The sequence below is a fragment of the Oryx dammah genome, unplaced genomic scaffold (genome assembly GCF_014754425.2).
Source record: "Oryx dammah isolate SB20612 unplaced genomic scaffold, SCBI_Odam_1.1 HiC_scaffold_2, whole genome shotgun sequence".
Classification (NCBI taxonomy): domain Eukaryota; kingdom Metazoa; phylum Chordata; class Mammalia; order Artiodactyla; family Bovidae; genus Oryx; species Oryx dammah.
Window position 1 is genome coordinate 47,850,586 of NW_024070186.1, and position 25,508 is coordinate 47,876,093.

The 25,508-nt window shown below is 35.4% G+C and overlaps 1 protein-coding gene across 1 annotated transcript in view; it reads left to right on the forward strand.

Annotated features, from left to right (window-relative positions):
• RSRC1 (arginine and serine rich coiled-coil 1) overlaps positions 1-25,508 on the forward strand; it is a 252,201-nt gene that overhangs the window by 97,405 nt on the left and 129,288 nt on the right. The window contains exon 4 of the mRNA XM_040247604.1: positions 13,437-13,610. Within this exon, the coding sequence (XP_040103538.1) occupies positions 13,437-13,610 (174 nt within the window). The remainder of the gene's footprint in view (positions 1-13,436; positions 13,611-25,508) is intronic.

Below are 25,508 nucleotides of genomic sequence, written 5' to 3' on the forward strand. Positions count from 1 at the left end.
GATTTTTGGAGCCCCCCAAAATAAGGTCTGCCATTGCTTCCCCATCTATTTGCCATGAAGTGAGGGGACCAGATGCCATGTCTTAGTTTTCTGAATGTTGAGCTTTAAGCCAACTTTTTCACTCTCCTCTTTCACTTTTGTCAAGAGGCTCTTTAGTTCTTCTTCATTTTCTGCCATAAGGGTGATGTTATCTGCATATCTGAGGTTATTGATATTTCTCCTGGCAATCTTGATTCCAGCTTGTGCTTCCTCCTGCCTAGCGTTTCTCATGATATATTCTGCATAGAAGTTAAATAAGCAGGGTGACAATATACAGCCTTGACGTACTCGTTTTCCTATTTGGAAGCAGTCTATTGTTCCATGTCCAGTTCTAAGTGTTGCTTCCTGACCTGCATACAAGTTTCTCAAGAGGCGGATCAGATGGTCTGGTATTCCCATCTCTTCCAGAATTTTCTACTAGGGCAATATGTTTTATATAGTTATAATAGTTAGGGCACTATGAAAAGGGAATTACAGAGATACACAAATAATCCCTGTTTACAAATAGTTCGTCTACAACAGCTAGAGGCTTTACCCTCTGTGCTTAGTGAGGATGGTTAACCTTGGTTTGGCAACAGTACTGATCCATATAAATATCTGTGAGATAGATGTAGACTCAGTTAGTGACCAAAACTGAAGAATATTAGTACACTTAATTATCTTAGTTAAAATTCAGAATGTGTGTATTTTCTAACAAAATAGCATTTTTGTCATTGGGTATATTTAAAATAGGCTTTTGGTATAACTGGAAAAGGTCAGTTTTCATTCCAGTTCCAAAGAAAGGCAGGACCAAAGAATATTCAAACTACTGCACAATTGCCCTCATTTCACATGCTAGCAAAGTAATGTTCAGAATATTCAAGCTAGGCTTCAACCGTACATGAACCAAGAACTTCCATATGTTCAAGCTGTATTTAGAAAAGGCAGAAGAACCAGAGATCAAATTGCCAATATCTGTTGTATCATAGAAAAAAGCCAAGAGAATTCCAGGATATCGTCTACTTCTGTTTCATTGACAATACTAAGGCCTTTGACTGTGTGGGTCACAACAAACTGGAAAATTCTTAAAGAGATGAGAATATCAGACCACCTTACCTGACTCCTGAGAAGCATGTATGCAGGTCAAGAAGTGACAGTTAGAACCAGACATGGAACAACAGACTGGCTCCAAATTGGGAAAGGAGTACATCAACGCTGTATATTGTCACCCTGCTTATTTAACTTATGCGCAGAGTGCCTCATGCAAAATGTCAGGCTGGATAAAAGGCAAGCTGGAATCAAGGTTGCTGGGAATCAATAACCTTAGTTATGCAGATGACAGCACCCTTATGGCAGAAAGGGAAGAGGAACTGAAGAGCCTCTTGATGAAAGTGAAAGGGAAGAGTGAAAAACTTGGCTTAAAACTCAACATTCAGAAAATTAAGATCATGGTATCTGGTCCTATCACTTCATGGCAAATAGATGAGGTAACAGTGACAGACTTTATTTTTGGAGGCTCCAAAGTCACTGCAGATGGTGACTGCAGCCATGAAATTAAGATGCTTGCTCTTTGGAAGAAAAGTTATGACCAACTTAGACAGCATATTAAAAAGCAGAGACATTACTTTGCCAACAAAGGTCCATCTAGTCAAGGCTATGGTTTTTCCAGTAGTTATGTTATGGATGTGAGACTTGTAGCATAAAGAAGGCATGATGTTTCATATACTTTTTTTAGCCTTTGAGTGGAAAATTTTAAGCATTCATTAAAACAGATAATAATATAGTAAGCCCTCATGTAGTGATGATCTAACTTTACCAGGTAGTATTTTGACAATATCAAGGCTTGCTTTTTAGCTCTGTTAGGATGAATCCAGAGTACCTTGATTCTATGGCTAATTTAGCTCCAAAATTAATACTTGACTCCATACAATACCTTATGTACAAAGTGTCTCAACTCTGACTGGTAGAACACTATTTCTCTCCCATATGATATTCTGAATTTGTATTGCTGTCCAGTGTATTTTTTCATGGTCTCTTGGCATTTAATCTCACATATTTGTAGATTGGAACTTGTCAAAGAACTAAAGAGCCTCGACAGATTTCTAGAGAATTCCTTTTTCTGTCCAGCTTCTTCTCTTTGGTATAATGCCTTAGAAAACTTAGTATCTTGGCCTCTTTGAAGATTTGTCTCTGTCTCCCTAGCTCAGAAAGTCTATGAATCTTTCTCTCCATGCTCTGTCGATTGGAAACTTCCTCATGGCAGTAAGCCAGGGCAATCCCAGGGTTCCTGTTTTTTGTTTGCCTTTTCTTAGGGAGTCACACTTGTATGCTGCCATTTGTCCAATGTCTGACACAGTCGCTATACACATTTTGTCTACTTTTCTACTTGTTTGTAGTGGGAGGGTTATTTCCATAGCTTTTAATGCTTATGGGCAAAAGGCCATTTAACTACAGAAATGATTATTTTATTTGTGATTTATTTTTCTTTGTCATTTCCACCAAGGATTTATCAGCTTTATTAATCTTCTCAAAAAATCAACTTTGTCCTTCTTGATGTTCTGGTTAATCCATATTTTGCTTTTCAAGTTTCTTTCCTTTTACCATCTTTTAAAAACTTTTTTTATTGGAGTATAGTTGATTTACAGTGTTGTGCTAGTTTCAGGTGTACACCAAAGTGAATCTGTTTTATATATACACATAATCTGCCTGCAATACCGGAGACCCAGGTTTGATTCCTATGTTGGGAAGATTCACTGGAGAAGGGAATGGCTACCCACTCCAGTATTCTTGCCTGAAGAATCCCATCGATTATATTCAATAGGGTCACAAAGAGTTGGACATGACTGAGTGGCTAAGAACACACTCTTTTTTAGATTCTTTTCCCACATAAGTCATTATAGGGTATTGAGTAGAGTTCCCTGTGCTACACTAAGTCCTTATTAATTACGTTTTATACATAGTAATGTATATATATCATCCCAGTCTCCTAATTTATTCCTCCTTCCCCTTATCCCTTGGTTCATTTTACCTTCTTTGAGAATAGTTTTCCATTCTTTTTTTAGTTTTTTGAGATGGAAGCTTAGATAGTTTATTTTAGCTTTATTCTCTTCTAATACATGTATCCAATGCTACAAATCCTCTTTTTTATACTTTAGCTATAGCCTACACAGTTTAGATGTACCATATTTTAATTTTCATTTAGTTTGAATAAAACTGTGACTTCACCTTTCTTGTGTGTAATATAGAAATATGTTACTTTATTTCCAAACATTTAGAGGCTTTTCTAGTTGTCTTTTGTTTCTTTCCTTTTTCTTCACTATTGTTAGAGACCAAAGACTGAATACCTTTCAACTTTGAAATGTGTTGAGATTAGCTTTATGGCCCATCGTAAGCTATGAGCCATGCCATGTAGGACCACCCAAGACCGACAAGTCACAGTGAAGAGTTTTGGCAAAATGTGGTCCACTGGAGGAGGAAATGGTAACCCATCTAGTATTCTTGCTGTGACAACCGCATGAACAGTATGAAAAGGCAAAAAATATGATACTGGAAGATGAGCTCCCCAAGATTGCAAAGTGTCCAATACACATTACTAGAGAAGAACAGAGGGCAGTTACTAATAGCTCCAAAAAGAAGAAACAGCTGGGTCAAAGGAGAAATGACACTCAGTTGTGGATGTGTCTGGTGGTGAAAGTAAGTCCAGTGCTATAAAGAACAATATTGCATAGGAACTTGGAATAACGTTAGGCCCATGAATCAAGGTAAATTGGACATGGTCAAGCAGGAGATGGCAAGATTAAATGTTGACATGTTAGGAATCAAAGAACTAGAATGGATGGAAATGGGCGAATTTAATTCAGATTACCATTATATCTACTACTGTGGGCAAGGAGCCCTTAGAAGAAATGAAGTAGCCCTCATAGTCAGCAAAGAGTCTGAAATGGAGTACTTCGGTGTAGCCTCGAAAATGACGGAATGATCTCGGTTCATTTCCAAGGCAAACCATTCAGCGTCACAGTAATCTAAGTCTGTGCCCCAACCAGTAATGCCAAAGAAGCTGAAGTTGACTGATTCTATGAAGACCTATAAGACCTAGAACTAACACACACACAAAAAAAATGTCCTTTTCATCATAGGGGATTAGAATGCAAAAGTACGAAGTCAAGAGATACCCAGAATAATAGGCAAGTTTGGCCTTGGAATACAAAATGAAGCAGGGAAAAGGTAGCAGAGTTTTGCCAAGAGATACACTGGTCATAGCAAACACCTTTTTCCAACAGTATAAGAGATGACTCCACACATGGACATCACCAAATAGTCTTCCTAAATCACTGCAGATGGTGATTGTAGCGATGAAATTGAAGGATGCTTGTTCTTTGGAAGGAAAGCTGTGACAAACCTGGACAGCATACTAAAAAGGAAAATCATCACTTTTGTGATAAAGGTCCGTATAGTCAAAGCTCTGGTTTTTTTAGTAGTCATGTATGGATGTGAGGTTTGGACCATAAAAAAGGCTACATGCTGAGGAGTTGATGCTTTCAAATTGTGGTGCTGGAGACAACTCTTGAGAGTCCTTTAGACTGGAAGGAAATCAAACTAGTTAATCCTAGAGGAGATCAACCCTGATTATTCATTGGAAGGACTGATGCTGAAACACCAATACTTTGACCACCTGATGCAAATAGCTGACTCTTTGAAAAAGACCCTGATGCTGGAAAAAATTGAAGTCTAAAGAAGAAGGGTAAGATGATTAGTTAGCATCACTGACTCAATGGACATGAATTTGAGCAAACTCTGGGAGATAGTGGAGGACAGAGGAACCTGTAGTCCATGGGGTCACAAAGAGTTGTCAGACAACTTAGCAACTGAACAAGAACCAAAATTCATATTTGAATTTTATAGTCTCTTCTGCTCTGTTTTTTTGTGGTGTATGTTTGTTATCAGTTAAAAACTTCGGGTCTAACTTTGCTTGTTTTCTTCTAGTTGCTTTGTATGGATGTTAGATTCAGGGATTGAACTGAAGCCCTTGCCAGTGAGAGCTCAGAGTCTTAACCATTGGACCTCTAGGGATTTCCCTTGGTTCTTTTTTGTTGTTGTTCATGATAATTTACAGAATTTTCCTGGATTGGCAGTAACAGACAATTTAATTGATGGGCTGAAGGTTTTGTGTGACATAAGATTTCTTCAATGGCAGTATGCTATCATTAATACAGTGAGGTGGAATTTCTTTAATAATTGGGAAACTTTATGGGGAAAGCTAGGTCTGTTTTCAGATCCTTTGATGTCATCTTGTTTTTATAGAGCCCTGAGCTTTAGCACCTTGCTTTCTGCTTCTCTTTACCACCAAGCCACAAGTGGACACTTCCCTTTTCAAAAGTGTATCTCTTTCCCTGAGCATATGTCTGTTTTTGTTTTTTTTTTTCTTCAATTCCTGTTTGGTATGATTTTAGTTGTTTTGGAGATGAAAGTAGATATCTGAGTTCAAAATGTCATCTTGACATGGAATCCATGTTAGTTTAATCAATATAAAAATTATAAATATAATTTTAATTATAGTTGTTTTATTTTATGGTAAATATAGTCTATTTTATAGTATTCTACTTGAGACTATTTGAAGTATTGTTGTTATTTTTTGAAAGATAAAATATTAGGATATTTATTTTGATTACATGTGTTTAGAATTTATTAGCCAATTAAGAAACTTGACAAATTGGTTTTTGAGGGCAGTAATTCATTTTATGTAGGGATGTTATGGTGATTCTTCCTATTGTGTAGATATTGAAAGCATTTATCTGGTATAATAGACATCTTACTGTCCATTTATTACTCATATATTGTGTGTTCTAGAGTGCCACATTTTTTATCAAATGTTTCTTTGGTTATAATATATCTCCATATTGGCTTTGGTACTCTAGAGACTTCTAGAGTGATTTGTCAGAAAGGTATTTATTTAAGGAATGAGGGGAAAATAACATTGGAAATTGTAGTATAGTTTCTTTGACTTTTTTGTTTCTGTGGTCAAGCAGGAAAACTTTAGTTTTTATTCTTGATGGAGATCCTTCAAATATGTAATTAAATTAACTTAATAAAGTAAACAGGGTTGTTAATAGTCTAGGATGTGTATTTTACTCAAAATTGTGTAATTCTTATGACTGCAAAGAAGTCAGCAGCTTAATTCACTTAAAATATGTATTTGATTTTGTGGTCCTTCTTAACAGCCTTTAATAATACTGTTGTAAAAACTGTGTTTTGAATTTGCTATCTTTTTTCTGTTTATTCTCTCCAGAGTTATGTTTTGCTTCTGGTAGTCTATAAGCAAAGTTAAGAGGCCTACAATATGATAATTAAAATAATGAATATTAAAACATTGGTGGGAGAAGCTAGTAGTTTATATTGTATACCATGATGTAACTTACTGTTTTCTTTTAATTTGACATTATGAGTGACTTAAACTATGCACGTGCTATTGCTATCATAGGTCATTGAGCCATATCAGCAACATTTATAAAAAAAATATTTCAGAATGGCATATGTTGCTTGTATGAAGATATAATGAACAGAATATTTTTGGAAAATGGTAGGCATATGTTTTCTACAGTCAAGTCTTTGTGTAAGGGAAAATTATAAGATGAATTTGGAGATAATTGAGTTTATTTCAGGTATTAGGTAGGTTGGAAGGAGTAGAGATTAGGAAAGTAGTTGCAGTGGGAAGAGTGAGGCAGATAGTGTAATTGATAGAAGGCTTCTAGTTGTGGTGTTTATTTTTGCTGTGATGGTGATTGAATTATCCTACTTTCTGGTTTCTCTGGGACAGAGCTAGTTTAGGTCTTTTGTCCTTATGTTATAATGCCTTCCTGAACTCTAAAAAGTATCTCTCTTTATTTTCCAAAGGGTTGAATGATGGGTGATATGATTTTCCTGTTTTAGAAAACTGGCGAATATCATGTATTTGGTTGCTAAGGTTTCCTGTGGAGAAGACAATGATCTATAATCAAGATTATTATTATTTACCTTCCTATACAAGAGAAATATATTGAAACTATAATCCTTAGTCAGACTTAACATTTTAAAAGTCTGTCAGAAGCATAATACTTATCTGTACTGGATTAGCTGTGGTTTGAGGGAAACATTTCGTATATCCTGACTCAGATTTTACTCATTCATTTGGACTAGCACATCCCACAGTTACTTTTTTCTCAGTGCCTGCCTACTCCCAAATCACCTGTCTGCTGTCTCATGATTCAGCAGGTACTACTATTTAATCCTTATAATAATCCTCAATGGTAGATATTATCAACATTTTATAGGTGAGGAAACAGATGTCCAGAGAGGAAGTAACTTGTTTGAGGACAGCGTTCTGTGAGAATTTATTTTGTTTAGATTTAATACTTCTTTGGCTTTGGATATATTAAGAGCATATATATTTAGTTTTTAAGATATCATAATGCACTGTCTACCTTATCTGTGGCCCACAAATGAGTCTACATTTTGTCCAGTAGTGTATTTTTCTTAGTTGTTCTTGTTGTTTAGTTGCTCAGTCATGTCCGACTTTTTGCGACTCCATCGACTGCAGCATGCCAGACTTCCCTGTCCTTCATCATCTCCCGGACCTTGCTCATGTCCATTGAGTTGGTGATGCCATCCAACCGTCTCATCCTCTGTCATCCCCTTCTCCACCTGCCTTTTATCTTTCCCAGCATCAGAGTCTTTCCAGTGAGTTGGCTCTTTGCATCAGGTGGCCAAAGAATTGGAGCTTCAGCTTCAGCATCAGTCCTTCCAATGAATATTCAAGGTTGATTTCCTTTAGGATTGGCTGTTTAATCTCCTCGAAGTCCAAGGGGATTGGACTTTGCTTGCAGTCCAAGAGGACTCTCATTTAGAAATGAACTTAAAAGTTTTATGTAAAAAAAGAAAAGCTCTTAGGGAGTTGTTGTTAAGAGTTTAAGCTAATGTTTAACTCATTTCTCTTTTGCTATTCTATATTTCACTAGTTCAGTGAAAACTAATTGCCAGAATTATAATGTAAAACCAAATTAAGATAATGTACTCTGTGTGTATGTGTGTGTGTGTGCACACGTGTATACTATATATGTAGTGGCCATGGTTATCACAAAAAAGGTCTCCCCCTTATTTGTTATTCAAAGATTTTAGAATTATCTGTTAAAATTTTTATATATACATGTAATAAAATATTTAACTGGAAATGAATACATAAGTGTCTGTAGGGCAGTTCAATTTAGTTCAGTCGCTCAGTTGTGCCTGACTCTTCGCGACACCATGGACTACAGCACACCAGGCCTCCCTGTCCATCACCAACTCCCGGAGCTTACTCAAACTCATGTCCATCTGGTCAGTGATGCCATCCAACCATCTCATCCTCTGTTGACCCCTTCTCCTCGTGGCTTCAATCTTTCCCAGCATCAGGGTCTTTTCAAATGAGTCAGTTCTTCGCATCAGGTGGCCAAAGTATTGGAATTAAATTGTTGCTAAATTAAAATTTTATGTGGAAGATGAGTGTGTCAAAATTAAGAGAGGAAGTAGTCAAAGAGAAAATCATGCAAATTTACCTTTTGTAAATTAGGATAATAAACCCTTATTAACATTCCTAGCAATAAATATTGTTTTGTTTTGTTGTTTGTTCAGTTGCTAAATTGGGTCTGACTCTTTGGGGACCCCACAGACTGTAGCCCTCCAGGCTTCTCTGTGCGTGAGATTTCCCAGGCTGGAATACTGGAGAGGAGTGCCATTTCTTTCTTCAGAAGAGCTTCCCAACCCAGGGATTGAACCTGAAATCTCTTGCATTGGCAGATGGATTCTTTACTGCTGGCAGTAAATATTGTCACTTCTCAAAATCACTTTTTTAAAAAAGTTTGTGATCTCATGATGCAGTATTTTTCTTTACTCACTAAATGAACCAGTTAGGGATGAAAAAGAATAGAACTTACTACAAGTGAAACTCATCTAGTTTTCTTCAAGCCCTATATATGTTCTAAGTACCCAAGACTAGTTCATGTGATCTCCTTATCCACAATCTTTTTTTAAAATTTCTTTGATGATTTGTGTTTTCTTGTTTCTTATTTGTTTGATTAGTGTAGCTAGGGAGTTACCAAATCTGTTGATATTCTTGGGAAACCAGAGTTTGGCTTTGTTAATTTTCTTTATTGCTTTCTGTTCCATTGATTTTTGCTTTTTAATGTTTCCTTTTTCTACCTACTTTGAATTTACTTTTGGAACCCTAGGTAATTGATTTTAGACTTTTCTTCTTTTCTGATGTAAACAGTTAAAGCTATAAATTTCCCTCTAAACCTTGCTTTAGTTTCATCGCACAGATTCTAAAATGCTATATTTTTATTGTCTTTCAGTTCAAAATATTTTCTGTTTTTTTGTGATTTCTTACTTGACCCATGATTTATTTAGAAGTGTATTATATCGTTTCTACATTTTTTATTTTTTCCCTAGACGTTGTTACTGAATTCTGACTTAATTCTGCTGTGGTCAGATAAACATATTTTGTATGGTTTATACTTATGAATCAACCATTTGATCATCGTGAAGTATCCGTTTTTTGATTGGGGTGATATGTTAGTTTCTTAGTGTCTAGGGTGATAGCAGCAGCAGCAGCAGGGTGATAGTTTAGTTTATTTGATATTAATATATTCATTCCAGCTGTTCTGTGTTTACATGATTTATCTATATTTAGTGCGTATCTTAATCATCAAGGACTTACTGTATAGCACAGGGAACTCGACAATACTCTGTGATATCCTAAATGGGAAAAACATTTGAAAAAAAAATACATGTATATGTATAACTGAATCACTTTGCTGTACACCTGAAACTAACACAACATTGTTAATGAACTATTCTCTAATATAAAATAAAATAAATTTTTAATGGAAAAAAGTGCAGTATCTTGTAGATAGTTTATAGTTGTGTGTTGTTTTTTAATTTATTTGGACAAACTGGCTTTTTTTCCCCTCTCAAGCAATCTCACGTGTTTATTACCAAACCAACCTGCTGGTACAAAACTATAGAAACAAAGAGAAAAGTCATTTTCCCAGTAAGACTCATCTGACTGTCCAGATAGTAGTGACACTTTCAGAGTGATATGGTAGGATGTAAGTGACTTTGTGCCATCTCTTGTGTGATTTCATATAGACCCAGCTTGATTCTTCTCCAGTGTCTCGTCTTGGAGTTATACTTGATTTATTACTTGTTTTCATCCGAATCTTTTGGAGAATGGAACAACTCTGCTTTTGTTTCTTGGCCAGGAATTGCTTAATCTTGAAAGTCTTATGGAAAGACATGTGAGCCTTTTCAGCCTCCTTTTGGGTTAATGAATATTTTTAAAGAGATCTTTTTTTGATTCATCGTTTAGGTTTTTAGCTTTACCTCTTTGTATTTTGTTCCTCTTCCTCCTCCTTTTTTTTTTTTCTCCTGTAAGTGGTCAGTGTAAGGATTACATATATACCCTTACCATTTCAGTGTACTTAGAGTTAATATTTCACTGTTCATGTGAAATGTAAAAACTTTCTAACTGTATATGTTCATTTACCTGCCCTCTTATTTAGTCTTTAGAGATTACATGCATTATATCTACTTTAATTATAAACCCTATAGTAAAACACTGTAATTTTTACTTTAAGTACATATGTATTTTAACTAAATTAGGGAAGTACTTTTTATATTTACCCTTAGATTTACCATTTCTAGTGGCCTTTATTTCCTTTCTAAAGGCCCAAGTTTCCACCATTTATCATTCTGTTTAGCCTGAAGAAATCACTTGAATACAGACTGTAATGTACATTATTAACTGTTGATGATTATGATTTACTTTTACTTTATCTCAAAAATGCCTTTGATTTACTTTTATTTTTTGAGGGATATTTTTGCTGGGTATAAAATTCCAGTTTGGTTCCCCCCCACCCCTTTCACCATGTTAAGAATTTTGTTCCACTGTCTTCTGATCTTAATTGTTTCTGTGAGAAGCCAGTGATAATTCATGTTATTGTTCTCTTGTCTGTAATGTGTCAATTTTTCTCTATTTTCAAGATTTTGCTTTATCTTTAGTTTTCATGAGCTTTACTGTGGTATTACTAGTCATGGTCTTCACATTTATTCTGGAGTTCATTAAACTTGACTGTAAGTTAAAAAAAATATTTATTTATTTGGCTGCATCTTAGTTGTGGCAGGCAGGATCTTCGTTGCATCACACAGAATCTTTCATTGTGGCACGTGGGCTCTTTGGTTGTGGTACAAGGACTCAGCTGCTCCAAGGCATGTGGGATCTCAGTTCTCTAATCAGGGATTGAACCCACACCCTCTGCATTACAGGGGTGGATTCTCAACCACTGAACCACCAGGGAAGTCCCTGTAAATTCTTTATTCACTGAATCTGGGGAAATTTTGGCTACCACTTTAAAAAAACATTGATTTCTATCTCATTATTTTCTCTACTTCTGAGTTTAAATAAACATGTTAGACATTTGAATATTGTCACAGAGATTTCAGATCTGTTTTTCTTTTCACTTAACAATCTTTTTTTCCTCTTAGTTCTTCAGATTGTATAATTTCAATTTATTTTCAAGTACACAGAGCTTTTTTCCCCCTCTGTTGTTACCAGTCTGCTTCTGGTCTCTTTTAGTGTAATGTCAATTTCATATATTGTATTGTTTCAGTTACAGAATTTTTTTACTTTCTTGTTTTTCTTCTAAAATTTTTTAGCTTTATATTCAGAACAAACAGTTATACTTACTACTTTAAAATCCTTGCCTGCTAATTCAATATCTGACTCATCTCAGGGTGGTATCTTTTGTTACATTTCTCATGTTCATTGTATATCTAGTAATTTTGAATTTTATCATGGACATGATGGATGTCATGTTTTGAATATTATGGACTCTATTATATTCCTCTGAAGAATATAACCTTTTTTGTTTACCTTTCTTAAAAGCAGAAAATTAAATGAATTCATTAATATGTATTAGATGATTTAGTCTCTCTAGGGGCAGTTAAAAATTTAGTTCAGTTCTTTCTTCCTTAGCTGTTTGGAGTGTGCCCCTCCTGCATGATCTAAGGTTCAGCCAGAGGTCTGAATAGCATTTACAGCTACAATTTTTGGCTCTCTCCTGACTCTTTTTCCAAGATTCCCCTTTAATTTTCAATTGGTGATGATTTTCTTGAGCCTTTGTTCTAGTTTTTTAGACCATAAATTTTAAAGTTCTGTGTTGGAGTTTTAGCTGTCCTGCATGGCACAGACTTAGGCTTGTCCTCAGAAAAGAAACTCATAAAATAACAATATTTTTTGTTGTTTCTTTTTTCTAAGTGTTGTCATTGCTCATTATTTTTGGTCCATAACCTAATTGTTTGAAATTATGTTAAATAAATCAGCAACATGTTTAAATAGTAAGATTTTTTCCCTTTTATAGGTCAGTGCCTTCTTTCAGTCACTATTCAGTGACTTTAGACATTTTTTAATAGTGTCTGTAGGATCATCAATCTGTTAGAGACTTTTTTGTCAGTACTGTAGGGCAGGATTTAAAAATATTTACTTTTTAAAGGCATATAATATATTCAACCTAATATTGTCCTTTATTTAGTGCAAAGAAAAGCTGGATTATATAGAAGAATAGTTTTAGTGTAACTAATACAGGAAATTATGTTGAATCAATATATTAATAGAAGCAGAGTTTATAGGGATGGGGAAGATTCTAATTCTTGGGGATTAGACTAGATCCATTTAGATTTGTTATTTTATCTTGAAGAGATTTCAGCATTGAAGATGATTTGAACTTTTAAGACTTTTTTGACTGAACAAACACTTTTTAAAAGCTGGTTGTAGTATTACAAGGCTGGCACACTTTTTTTTTTTCTATTTATTTATTTATTTACTGGCTGCACTCGGTCTTCATTGTTGTATGTGGGCTTTTCTTTAGTTGCAGAGAACTGAGGCTGCTATCTAGTTGTGGTACACAGACTTCTCATTGCAGTAGCTTCTTTTGTTGCAGAGCATGGGCTCTAGGTGGGCAGGCTCAGTAGTTGCTGCTCGTAAACTCTAAAGTGCGGGCTCAGTAGTTGTAGTGCACAGTCTTAGTTGCTCTAAGGCTTGTGGGGGTCTTCCTGGACCAGGGGTCCCTCACATACCCCTATGTTGGCAGGCGGATTTGTATCCATTATGCCACCAGGGACCCGTGAACACCTGAACAAACACTCTTTGACTAAACCTTATGTTTTTGTAAAATTGGCACCTATGTTTCCCTCACATATACTTATCCATAAAGAGTCATCTTTAGATGCTTACTTCACACAGTTAACTGAATCCTTAATTAAAACTAAATCCTTTTCAGACAGCTAAAAAAATTTTATTTCATAATACAGATTATATTCTCAATGTATTTAATGAAATCTACTTACCGTAGGTCCCGATCAAGACCTCGGCCACGTTCCCATAGTCGAAGCAGTGAAAGGTCAAGTCACAGAAGAACACGTAGTCGGTCTCGGGATAGAGAACGACGTAAAGCCAGAGATAAGGAGAAAAGAGAAAAGGAAAAGGATAAAGGCAAGGACAAGGAATTACACAACATCAAACGTGGGTAAGTTGAAGGAAATCTAAGCAGTGGTGACTCAGTGATTCCATAGCAGCAATCAAATGTATTTTCATCTTCTGATGTGTTTCTTAGATGGAAAAAAGGGGAGAATATAATGGAAAAAGAAGAAAGATAAGTCAAAATACTTATCTCAAATTTTTACTGTACTTCCTTTCTATTCCTGTTTTCATTTAATATTTATAAAATAAATCTTAGAAATAAATTGTACTTGCAAAACTTATTATGTCAATAAAGGAAAATTTACATACTTTGTTAGGGAAGTTCCATTTTCCTCATCATGAATATGATCTTAAAATTTGAAGATTACTTATGATTGAAGATGTTTATTGGGTTATTGTAAAACTCTTAGGGAAAAAGAAAAAAGATAAGGGAGGGAACTACATGATTTACTATTGGCTAAGACTTCTTTCAATGTAGAATGAGGACTTCATTAATATGAAGATATATGTGTGTATTAGGTGAGTGTATGTGCATATGAGACCCAGGATTTATTTTTTCTGGGATTGTTTTCATTAAAACAGTTGTTCTAATTTTGTTTGGATTTTTGGATGTTGAAGTCCACTCAAAACTGTTTATTTAATTAGAAGATGTTGAAATGAAATGAAACCTTTATTAGCTTAAATTACAGCTTCTTATTTGTTTTTCCAAAATGACTTTGGGATCTTTTATTCTGTGAAGTAGAGCATCTTAGAATTTGTCCTCTTTTCTCATTCTTTCAACATCCTATATATATTCACTTTAATACTTCAGTACAAGTATTTTGTCTTTTAGTGTGTCACTTTTCAGTGTTAAATTGAAGAGCTTACCAAGATCTTCGATATGGTTCCTTGAGATATTGATTCTGTAAAGAATTAAGTTTATTGAAGGATATGGAATTCTTCCCCTCCCTTTCTTTTTCACAGTTGTCTGTATGCTTATTTTTTCCAGATTTACAGTGATACTATATAAAACTGCCTGAATTATTGGCTTTTATGTTTTCTTTGAAATGATCCATTTGTAGTAGATTTTGGGAACACATTATTATGTGACTTTCTTTTCCCTGATCACCCTGCAGCCATTAATGCACATTGAGCAGTCACTGCCCTATAAAATCCTGAGTTCTATCTTTTCTAGTTTTAAGGATTGTTGAATATTAGAGGAGATAGGGTTGGATGGAGAAGGCAATGGCAACCCACTCCAGTATTCTTGCCTGGAAAATCCCATGGACAGAGGAGCCTGGGAGGCTGCAGTCCGTGGGGTCGCTAAGAGTCAGACACGACTGAGTGACTTCACTTTCACTTTTCACTTTCATGCATTGGAGAAGGAAATGGCAACCCACTCCAGTGATCTTGCCTGGAGAATCCCAGGGATGGGGGAGCCTGGTGGGCTGCCATCTATGGGGTTGCACAGAGTCGGACACAACTGAAGCAACTTAGCAGCAGTAGCAGCAGCAGGGTTGGATATCTGGCTTTAAAGATAGGGAGGCTAACTTAGCCAGAGTTAGAATGAAATGAGGATCAGAGAGGGTATGGGGGAAATGTATTGATAAGGGGCAAAAGTCAGAGAATGATAGATTAGAAGAGAGCATATAGAGTAAGTTTCTAAGACTGGAAATATGGACTAAGAAGACAAATAAATTATGTCAGTCAAGGAAATGCCTTGCCCCTTGTTCCTTTTTTCCCCTCCTCATTTTGGTTTATGCTTTAGCTATTATGTGACTTTGATTATGTGATGTGACTATGATTTTTACTGGTCATTAAATCTTTGCTTTCTACTTCACCAAGTCTTACATTTTTAGAATAAAGTTGATATTACATAAAGTATTATATGGGGCATTTTAAAGGTAAGAGAAACAAGAGCATGAATAAATAAGGAGGTTGGATAGTTTCAGGAAAGGGTCTCATATGGTGACAGTAATCTTGAAGGTCTGGGCCAGCTGTACAGGTTAGATTATTTGATCACTCAGAGCTTGTTGTGTTCAAGGGACTCATTCTTGGATGGCAGGTTTATAAGATAATAATATCATATTTGTCATTATTTCTTAAATCTCAACAAAGGTAATAAACAGGGTCAAAACATGAGGTGTCAGTTGAAGGGCTCTGAGTATAGATGCCAGAAAGCAGTGAATAGCCTGATTCAGTCCCCTTCATGGTTTTAGTGGCCCATAGGACAGGATGGTATTATGTCAGTGTGCCTTTCCTTCTAGTTAGTGCTAAATACACACAAATTCATACCCTTTGGTATGATTTAAAATCAGGGTTTAGTGGGGCTATCATTGATATATACATTCAGTATGGTAGTACTTACATATGACAATGCCCCCTGTTTTACTTCAGAAATAACTTACATATTTGTTTTCTACAGCTTTCATGTTTATTTCTTAAATGTGATTTTTCTTTTCTTTTCTTACATATGACAATGCCCCCTGTTTTGCTTCAGAAATAACTTACATATTTGTTTTCTACAGCTTTCATGTTTATTTCTTAAACATGATTTTTCTTTCTCTTTTAAATAGACAATTTTATTTTATTTTATTTTATTAGTGTTTTGGCTGCAGTGTGCTGTGTGTGAGATCTTAGTTCCCTGAGTAGGGATCGAACTCACGCCCCCTGCATTAGAAATGCAGAGTCTGAACCGCTGGACCACCAGGGAAGTCTGTAAATCTGATTTTTAAGTCATTTAGGGCAGAGCATGCTGTTGTATGGTCTTTTGTCTCAGAATACCTAATGTACATAGTTGTTAATAAATATTTATTGGTTATTGATCAGATACACTCATTCATTTGTTCACTTGTCCTGTCAACAATATTTGAATGCCTTCTATTTGTCATGTGTATGTTAAATAATCAGTACATAATGGCTGCCCAATCCTACTGAGAGATTTCATGCAAGTGGCAAAATAAGCATATATAGAAAGGAAGATATATAAATTATTGCAGTGAAGTCAGATGAATGTTTCAAAAGGAAACTGACTCATATGGGTTTGGATACTTCTGGCTAGAGTAACAAAACCTAACTAAATGTAGCTTAAACCAAAGGCAGGAAGCTTTTTTGCAGAGCTAGATAGTAAATAACTTAGGCTTCCTGGGCCTTATGTCTCTGTTGCAACTACTAAACTCTGCCCTTTTAGCATGAAAGCAGCCATAGATAATACTAAATGAATGGCATAGCTAAATTCCAACAAAACTTAATTTTTTAAAATGGGCAGCTGGCTAGATTTGCCCAAGGGCCGTAGTTTGTCAATCTCTGGCTTAAGCGATAAGTATATTTATTGCTAATATAACCAACAGTTTGGAGGTCAGCAGACCTAGACCCTTTTTATTTTTCCAAGAGGCCAGTCTCAGCACATTGGGTTTCATTTTCAGTCTTGACATATTCTAGTGCAAGGTATTTTCATGAACATTAAACTAGTCAACCTGGATTAGTCAGCATGTTAGGATGGGCTCTTGAAGATGTGATTTTTATACATTGAAGGAAGAAGATGGCATAGAATGTTGTATGCAAAATGAACTTCATGTGGAAATATTGATACTTGGAGGAAGGCAAATTGGGTATGGCATACTTGAGGAACTGAAGTCTAATGGGGTTGGTTTATAGAAGAGTTATAATAATGAGAGATGTTTATGAGAATGCCTTATATGTTGTGGAGCTTCCCTGGTATCTCAGCTGGTAAAGTATCCACCTGCAACACAGGAGACCCTGGTTTGATTCCTGGGTTGGGAACATCTGCTGGAGAAGGGATAGGCTACTGACTCCAATATTCTTGGGCTTCCCTGGTGGCTCAGACGGTAAAGAATCCACCTGCAATGTGGAAGACCTGGGTTTGATCCCTGGATTGGGAAGATCCCCTGAAGAAGGGAACAGGCCACCCAATCCAGTATTCTTCCCTGGAGAATTCATGGACAGAGAAATCTGGTAGGCTACAGTCCATGGGGTCACAGAAAGTCAGACACAACTGTGCAGCTTTCACTTTCACTTCATATTAAGGATATTAGAGTTAATTCTACAGGCAGTGAGAAGCCAGTGAAATTCAAGTAATTTTATGAACAAAATGCTTTACTTCAATTCAGTTCAGTTCAGTCGCTCAGTCGTGTCCGACTCTGCGACCCCATGAATCGCAGCACGCCAGGCCTGCCTGTCCATCACTATCTCCTGGAGTTCGCTCAGACTCATGAACCCAGGTCTCCTGCATTGCAGGTGGATTCTTTACTGTCTTAGCCACCAGGGAAATCCTAAAAGTATAGTCAACCACTATAAAACATCTTTATAGACTTCTTTGAAAATTAGTTGTTAATAAATGTCAATACTTCCAGTGACATACCACTATTGATTTTAAATCATACTGCCATCCTTAAGAGTAGATTTTGAATGCTGCTACTGCTGCTGCTAAGTCGCTTCAGTCGTGTCCAACTCTGTGCGACCCCATAGACGGCAGACCACCAGGCTCCCCTGTCCCTGGGATTCTTTAGGCAAGAACACTGGAGTGGGTTGCCATTTCCTTCTCCAATGTATGAAAGTGAAAAGTGAAAGTGAAGTCCCTCAGTTGTGTCCGACTCTTAGTGCCCCCATGGACTGCAGCCTACCAGGCTCCTCCATCCATGGGATTTTCCAGGCAAGGGTACTAGAGTGGGGTGCCATAGCCATTGATTTTAATTTATTTTCAATCATGATTTTAAATCACCAGCTGAGAAAATTTGGTTTAAAGCATTTATTGCCTGGTAAAATGCTTTCTTAATTTGAATAACTTTAGGATTCATCAGGAACCTAATGTATTTTACTTTATGAGACACTACTGTGAAAGCTTTTCACTTTTACTATTCCCTCATTAGCTTTTCAGTAGATAAATGCTCTTCTCAGAAATGTGCTCATCAAGAACTTCTGAAATAGTTTTCCCAAACACTTGAGTTGATAACTTTTTCCTTTGTATAACTTTCTGAAGCTTTCTACTTTTAAGAGAAGTAAGACTTTCCCTCTGGATATACAGAATGCACTGCAGCAGTGCTTTTTGGTGGGTAATGTGAGACGGACGTATTTAAATATAATTTCTTAAATGTGACTCGCACTAAATCATTTGTCTTCTTTAAGCCTCTTTGAAAATATATCTAGAAGTCACAGGGATAGCAGTGAAATTAGGCTTTGGTTATAGCCCATGGCCTATAGTTCCCTATATGTAAAATCTTCCACTGAAGAGTTGACTGTGCAATGTAATTAGAAGCTATATTGCTTATATTAAAATTATTTTAGGTATATTTTTATATACTAAAAACACAGAAAGTATATCAACAGAGGCACCATATACTTTTTGTTCATGGGAATTGCTACTTTTGAACATATAGCCATTATGAATGAAAGTGAAAGTTGCTCAGTGACATCGACTCTTTGCGACCCATAGACTATACAGTCCATGAAATTCTCCAGGCCAGAATACTGGAGTGGGTACCTTTCCCCTTCTCCAGGAGATCTGCCCAACCCAGGGAACGAACCCAGGTCTCCTGCATTGCAGGCAGATTCTTTACCAGCTGAGCCATAAGGAAAGCCCAGCCTTTATGAATAGTACATCTTTAAAAAAAAGTATGCTAAAGGGTTTAGATTCTTGGAAAGTTAAATTGAAGAAATTAGAATTAATGCTAGTTTTAAATCTTCCCCAATTTTTTCCCCTACAAGACAAGTTATTTTCTGTGAGCTTTAATTTATTCTTCTATAAAATGTGGATATTGATAATTAAAAAGTATTAGAATTAATTTTAGAAGTTTAGTATCATGTAGTAGTCATACTCCGTGTATGAAGATATGGCTTGGAACTTAGCAATGTTCCTATCTTCAGTTGTAGAATTTCATGTAGTAAATTCCTGTTGATGAGGTTTTTCCTACCTAGTGCTTGGCAGAAGATGTTGGAAGTGGTTTGGGAATGCTGGACTTGAGTGTGACAGCAGTTACATACTCTTAGAGGCTGTCATATTTTTCTTTACCTCTTATTTCTTTATGCAGCAGGAAGTCATTTATGCTAATTTACCCCTATTTGCATATAGGTTATAGAGTTCTGTGGTGCAGAGTGTGCTTAGAACTCCTTTTAAGTGTCTGTTTGGATCAAAGGAGGGCTGTGTGATAGCTGTTGTCTGACACCAAGCTGTGTGGTGTTGTTTTCATTAAACATTTATCACACTTCGGATGTGACAGCAGGCAACTTTGTGCCAGGATAACATGTTTTCATGCAAAATTTATTGAAAAAGATGAGACTTTGTAAAGAGATCTTGTTGCCTTTCACCAGTGGCGAAGGGTAAATGGTTCGAAGGAAATATACCTTTAACACATGTCATTGTAACATGCAAAAGAAGGTTCGTACTGTCAGTTTTGTTAAGCAGATAAACAAATACATCTTTAAAGTGTGTGTGCTGGATTTTTCTTCCTTTTTAAAGCTTTTACAATTTACTTATGAACTGAATGAATGCCAATAACAGTGGCTCATTATGTTTTTAGGAGTATTTTATATGACAGTAAAATTTACCATCTAACTTCCGTTATGTGGGTTTGAATATTTGACACCAAGTATTATTGAATAGTTTGGTTCAACAGGAACAATCTAATTTTTCAAAAAGGTGAGATCAAGAAAGGAAATCCATTATAACAAAAAGAATAATCAACAAGAGCAGGAGACATTGGTTTTATAAGTTCTCCCCCAGGTCACCACCTTTCTCTTATTCATCATATTAGTACACTTTAATTATCCCAGAGTTTGCTCAGTGGAATTTGACATGAATTATGCCTGATAGAGCATTAAATGGCATGAATTGTAAGTCCAGTCTTTGTTTTTTGTGGTTGTTTGGCTGTGAAAAGCCCTGGAATGAGAGGAGATACTTTTATTTTCCTTTTTCATTCCATTAGAAGCTGAGAAATTATAATTATGTGAAGAATTGGTAAGAGTGAAAGTAGCCTCAAGCTGTACTTTTTAATATGTTTTATCACATGAAGTATAAAAATTTGATGAGACCCTTTACTATTACAAAAATCTTTAACATTCAAGGTTAAAAGGAGATAAGTAGTGAGTTGTGTGTGATGGAAGGAACTTTGTCTTTGCAACTATGTAGAATCCACACAAACCTTCAAATTGTGAGTTATTTTTCTTTGGATCTATTAAAGGATTTTTTTTTTAAGTTTATATCATGATTCATAAACATATACATAAACCCATGCCAAAGCTGTTGTTTAACTCATTAGCTAATAAGGGAACCCCAAAAATTGTTACAAAGAGCTCAAAGGAAAATCCAGAGAACAAGCTTGCCTGACATGACCTTGCTTGGTTGATTCAAAACTGCCTTTTTCTACATGGGAAGGGAAACCAGTTTTAACTCCACTGGACAAATCATTTGAGTATCTATGGAACATAGTAATTTGCATTGTTATCAACTATCTATAATTTGTGGAATTTAAAAATACTTCAGATATGGGACACAGAAAGGTGGAGGTAACTTGAAAAGGCACCCTCAACAAAACACCCAGTCATCTTTTTTGGTCATCTCAAATCATTTAAAATTTTTTTCCTAACAAGACAAGTTATTCTCTTTAACTTTTAAATTTCTTCTGTAAAACAACTGCGCTGTGCTGTGCTCAGTTGTGTCCAACTCTTTGTGACCCCATGGACTGTAGCCTGCCAGGCTCCTCTGTCCACGGGATTTCTCAGGCAAGAACACTGGAGTGGGCTGCTGTTCCCTTCTCCCGGGGATCGTCCCAGCCCAGGGGTCAAGCCTGCATCTCCCGCACTGGCAAGCAGACTCCTTACCACTGCAGACGTGGGAAGCCCAAAATTGGGGTGACGATAGTTAAAAAGCTGCAAATATTAGAAGCATTGTGTGTAAGAGACTAGCTATGTTTTAGGGTTTTAATAAATCATAGTTATTTTATTTTTTATTAATAATATGAAGTTAAGTATTGATTCCTGTGATTACCAGTTTTTCAACTTTCATTCTTTTTTCTTACCTTTGTGTCTTTTTAAAGAAATATTCCCTCAGCCTTAAAAACTCTTTCTTTAATGTTGTCCATTCCAGTGATCTTTTTGTCTCATTTTAGAGATCACATCCTTTGTAAAGTATTTCTTGCCTCTCATGAGGTGCTAAATAGATATGCAGTTAGCACCCACAGTATCTATACCTAATCTGAACAGAGACCTTTGTAACTATAAAATTTTGTAATTGCCAGATTATATATATCTTATTTATTATATTTATATTTACTTGGATTATAACAAGTACTGAAATATTTGTAGAATGTATAAATAAATGGTTTTAGAAGTTGTTTCGGGGTTATAAAATTTAGCTTTTAAGTGTCTAAAAATGATAGAATTGAACTTTTGTTATTAGGAAAATAACCAACTTTTCCCCCTACCACTCCATGCCTGGTTTAAGTGTGCATGTGCACACACATAAACATATGTGACTTCCATCAAAGCCTCTCGACTACATTTTTAAAGAAGTCCGCAAAACTTCCTCTATCCTTTTCTGTACTTTGTTATCAATCATGCTGCAATCAATATCATTTAGCATTAGTCATTTAAAAAACTGAATGTCACTTCTAGGATTTATATTTTAAATACTGATTAAAATTCCAGTCCTTATTGATGACTCTTCTTGCCTAATCTAATTTATTTCAGGATCTTAATTGCTGTCACCTACTCTGCTGATTTAGTACATGGTTACAGAGCAAACTACTAGAGTTAAATATACCACTCCATAGGGAAGTTTTACTGAAGGCCTTGGTGTTTGCCTTTAGTTAGTTATGTATGGCTTTGTAAGCTAAATATTCTACACTATTGTTAAAGGGATGTAGAGGGAATAAACTTGGACTGCCAGCCAAGTCTTTTCTAAGTAAACAGGCGGTTCCCCTAAAAGCTAAGCTGTTGCTTATAATTACTCATTATAGTTCTAATTTATACCTCATTGTAAAGCACCTTGGGTGTCTCAGATTTGAATGATGCTAATCTGAATAGAAGCAATCTGTTCAGTATTTTTTTTTAAAAAAAGGATCTAGTTTATCCATTTCTCATAGGCTTTCTTCCCAGTCTAGTGATCGTTGGAATGGAATCTTCAAAATAGAACAGGTTGGAATACACCATACACCATAATACTGTGTGGCTGTCATGTCATTAAATCTCGGTCAGCACAAGCAGAGAAGCAGAAGTTTAACTTCCTTTGATTAAACAGCAAAGATTGGGAAATAGATTTCTACGTGAAGATTTTTTTTATATTTTAATGTGGATATCTAGGTCAGTTTTAAGATGGTTGGTTTAAATGTTTTTAATACCCTAGTAAATAGAATAATCTCTTTGGATAGATGTAGTTATGGGGTACAATTTTCCACTGAAGCAGAGGAAGTTGTATGCATTCCATCCATGTTTAACCTATCTTAGATTTCAAGGCAGTGGAAGTATATAATAAAAGAAAGACTGCAGATGGTGTTTGGGGTTAATACTTTTCATTTAGTGCTCGAGATATGATCCTTAGGTTCTGAGATAGTGTGTAACTACAGGAAGATTGGGATGAGCCTCAGAGGTTGGATCTTGTGGGTATAGACACTTTATAAAAACTAGTATGTATGTGATGATCACTAACACAGCAGGTGCAGTTAGGAAAATACAACGAGTGCTGCTGTTTTAATTCTTTCTGAACTCCAAGAGGAGGTTTTGAACCAGCAGCCTTTGGCCCCTGTGAATATGCCAGCCTGTGACAGGCCACCTGGAAGCAGACCATGAAAATCAATTTGGTTGTCATGTTGCAGTCTTAGCTGCTTTTTCTTGAGAAAGATATAGGAGAGCATTCTACATTAGACAAAGAAACTGGTAGGTGTCCGATTTTGAAAAGTGATAGATTTGGAATAAATGAGAGATAAAACTTATATTGTGACTGTTGTTTGTTGTTTAGTCACTAAATCGTGTCTGACTCTCTGCCACCCCACGGACTGTAGCATGCTAAGAATACTGGAGTGGGTTGGCTGTTTCCTTCTCCATTGTTGTGATTACTTAGAAATTAAATCCACCCAAAATCTACAAAAAAAAGTGAAAAATAAGAGAAGAAAAAATATGTTTTCATCGTTCAAAGCTGTTTAGACAAGAATAGTGCTTTTATATAAATACATATACAGTTGCCTGAACTGATAGGTAGCTATTAGATTATTTACTCTAATTGAAAATGTTTAGGTTTTATCTATCAATCAGTAGTGTTAGGTCCAGTAAATTTGCTGCTGCAAAGTTAATTTGAAAAATTTTTATGGCTTAACTTAAGCTCAGAGGAGTTATATTGATATTTTATCACAGGATGTGTGCTTCTGAAATTATCAAAGCAATGTCTGCTTAAAATATTTACCATTGATACTGTTTCTGGAAATTTTCATATACTTTTATTTCTATATCAGATTTTTCTTTAAGTCATATATATTTACTGAGATATGATTTACATGCAGTAAGATTCTTAGATATATAGTTTTATGAGCTTTGACAAACGATATAGTCCTGTAACTCTCATCATAATCAGAATATACAGTGTTTCCATCACCTTAAAAAATTTCCTCATTCTCTGTGTGCAGTATCCTTACCCCACTTCTGCTAGTCCTTGTCAAACTGAAAAGTTTTACCTTTTATCAATATCACATAAATGGAGTCGTACAGTATATAGCCTTTAAAAATTATTTTAAATATTTACTTATTTAACTGTGCGAGATCTTACTAAGTATACTAAGTATACTAAGTATCTGGATTCTTTCACTTAGTATAATGCTTTTCAGATATATTTTGGCTGTTCATGTATTAGTTTGTTCCTTTATATTGCTGAGTAGTATTTTGTTTTATGGATGCACCACAAATTATTATCCACTTATCAGCTGAGTAGGAGAATATACTCTTTTTTTCTATATTGCAGAAAAGTTTAACAATTCACAAGTGAAGCCCCTTGACCTGAAAGATTATTTTGTAGATTTAATTTCTTTAATCGTTATAGGACTAATCATATCTCTGTTTCTTTTTGTGTCGGTTTTGGTAAGTTAAAAAAAAATTTTTTTTTCTAGGAATTTGTTCATTCCTTCTAAGTCTTCAATATTTTTGACATAAAAATCTTTATAACCTCTGGAGGTTATCTGTATATATTATTAAATTATGTAGTAATCCTTTTCCCATCCTGATATCAGTTGTTTATATTTCCATTTTTTTCTTAATCTTGTTGTGAATTTATTAGTTTTTGCAACCAACCAACCTTTGACTCTGTTGATTCTCTGTATTGTGTGTGTATTTGTTTTCATTAATTCTTTTAAAAATACTTTTAATTTGGAGGATAATTGCTTTACAATGTCATCAATTCTTTTTTTAAAAAAAACCCTTTTAGAAAATAATTCTATTTATTTGTTTTTGGCTGTGCTGGATCTTCATTGCTGCATGGATTTTTCTGTAGTTCTAGCAAGCAGGGACTATTCTCTAGTTGTGGTGCACGGGCCTATTTCATTGTCATGGCTTCCTTGCTGTAGAGCATGGGCTCTAGAGCATGTGGGCTTCAGTAGTTGCAATTGCTCCAAATCCTCAGCAGCACTTGATATTTTAACTCTTATTATTTATTTCAGCCATTCATACAGATGTGTAGTGGTATCTCATCATGGTTTTAATTTGAATTTCCCTAATGCTAATAACAATACCTTTTCATGTACTTATTTGCAATCCATATGTCTGTTCATCTCTTTCACATATTTTAAAATTTGTTTGTTTTTTCTTATAGGTGAGTTTGAGAGGTCTTTATATAGTTTGCAAACAAATGCTTTGCAGACTCTGTGACTTGAAAATGTGATGTTGAGCATCTTTTGATGTGTGCATTGGTCATTTATATTTCTTTTGTGAGGTATTTCTGCAGATCATTTTTAAATTTTTACTCTTTATT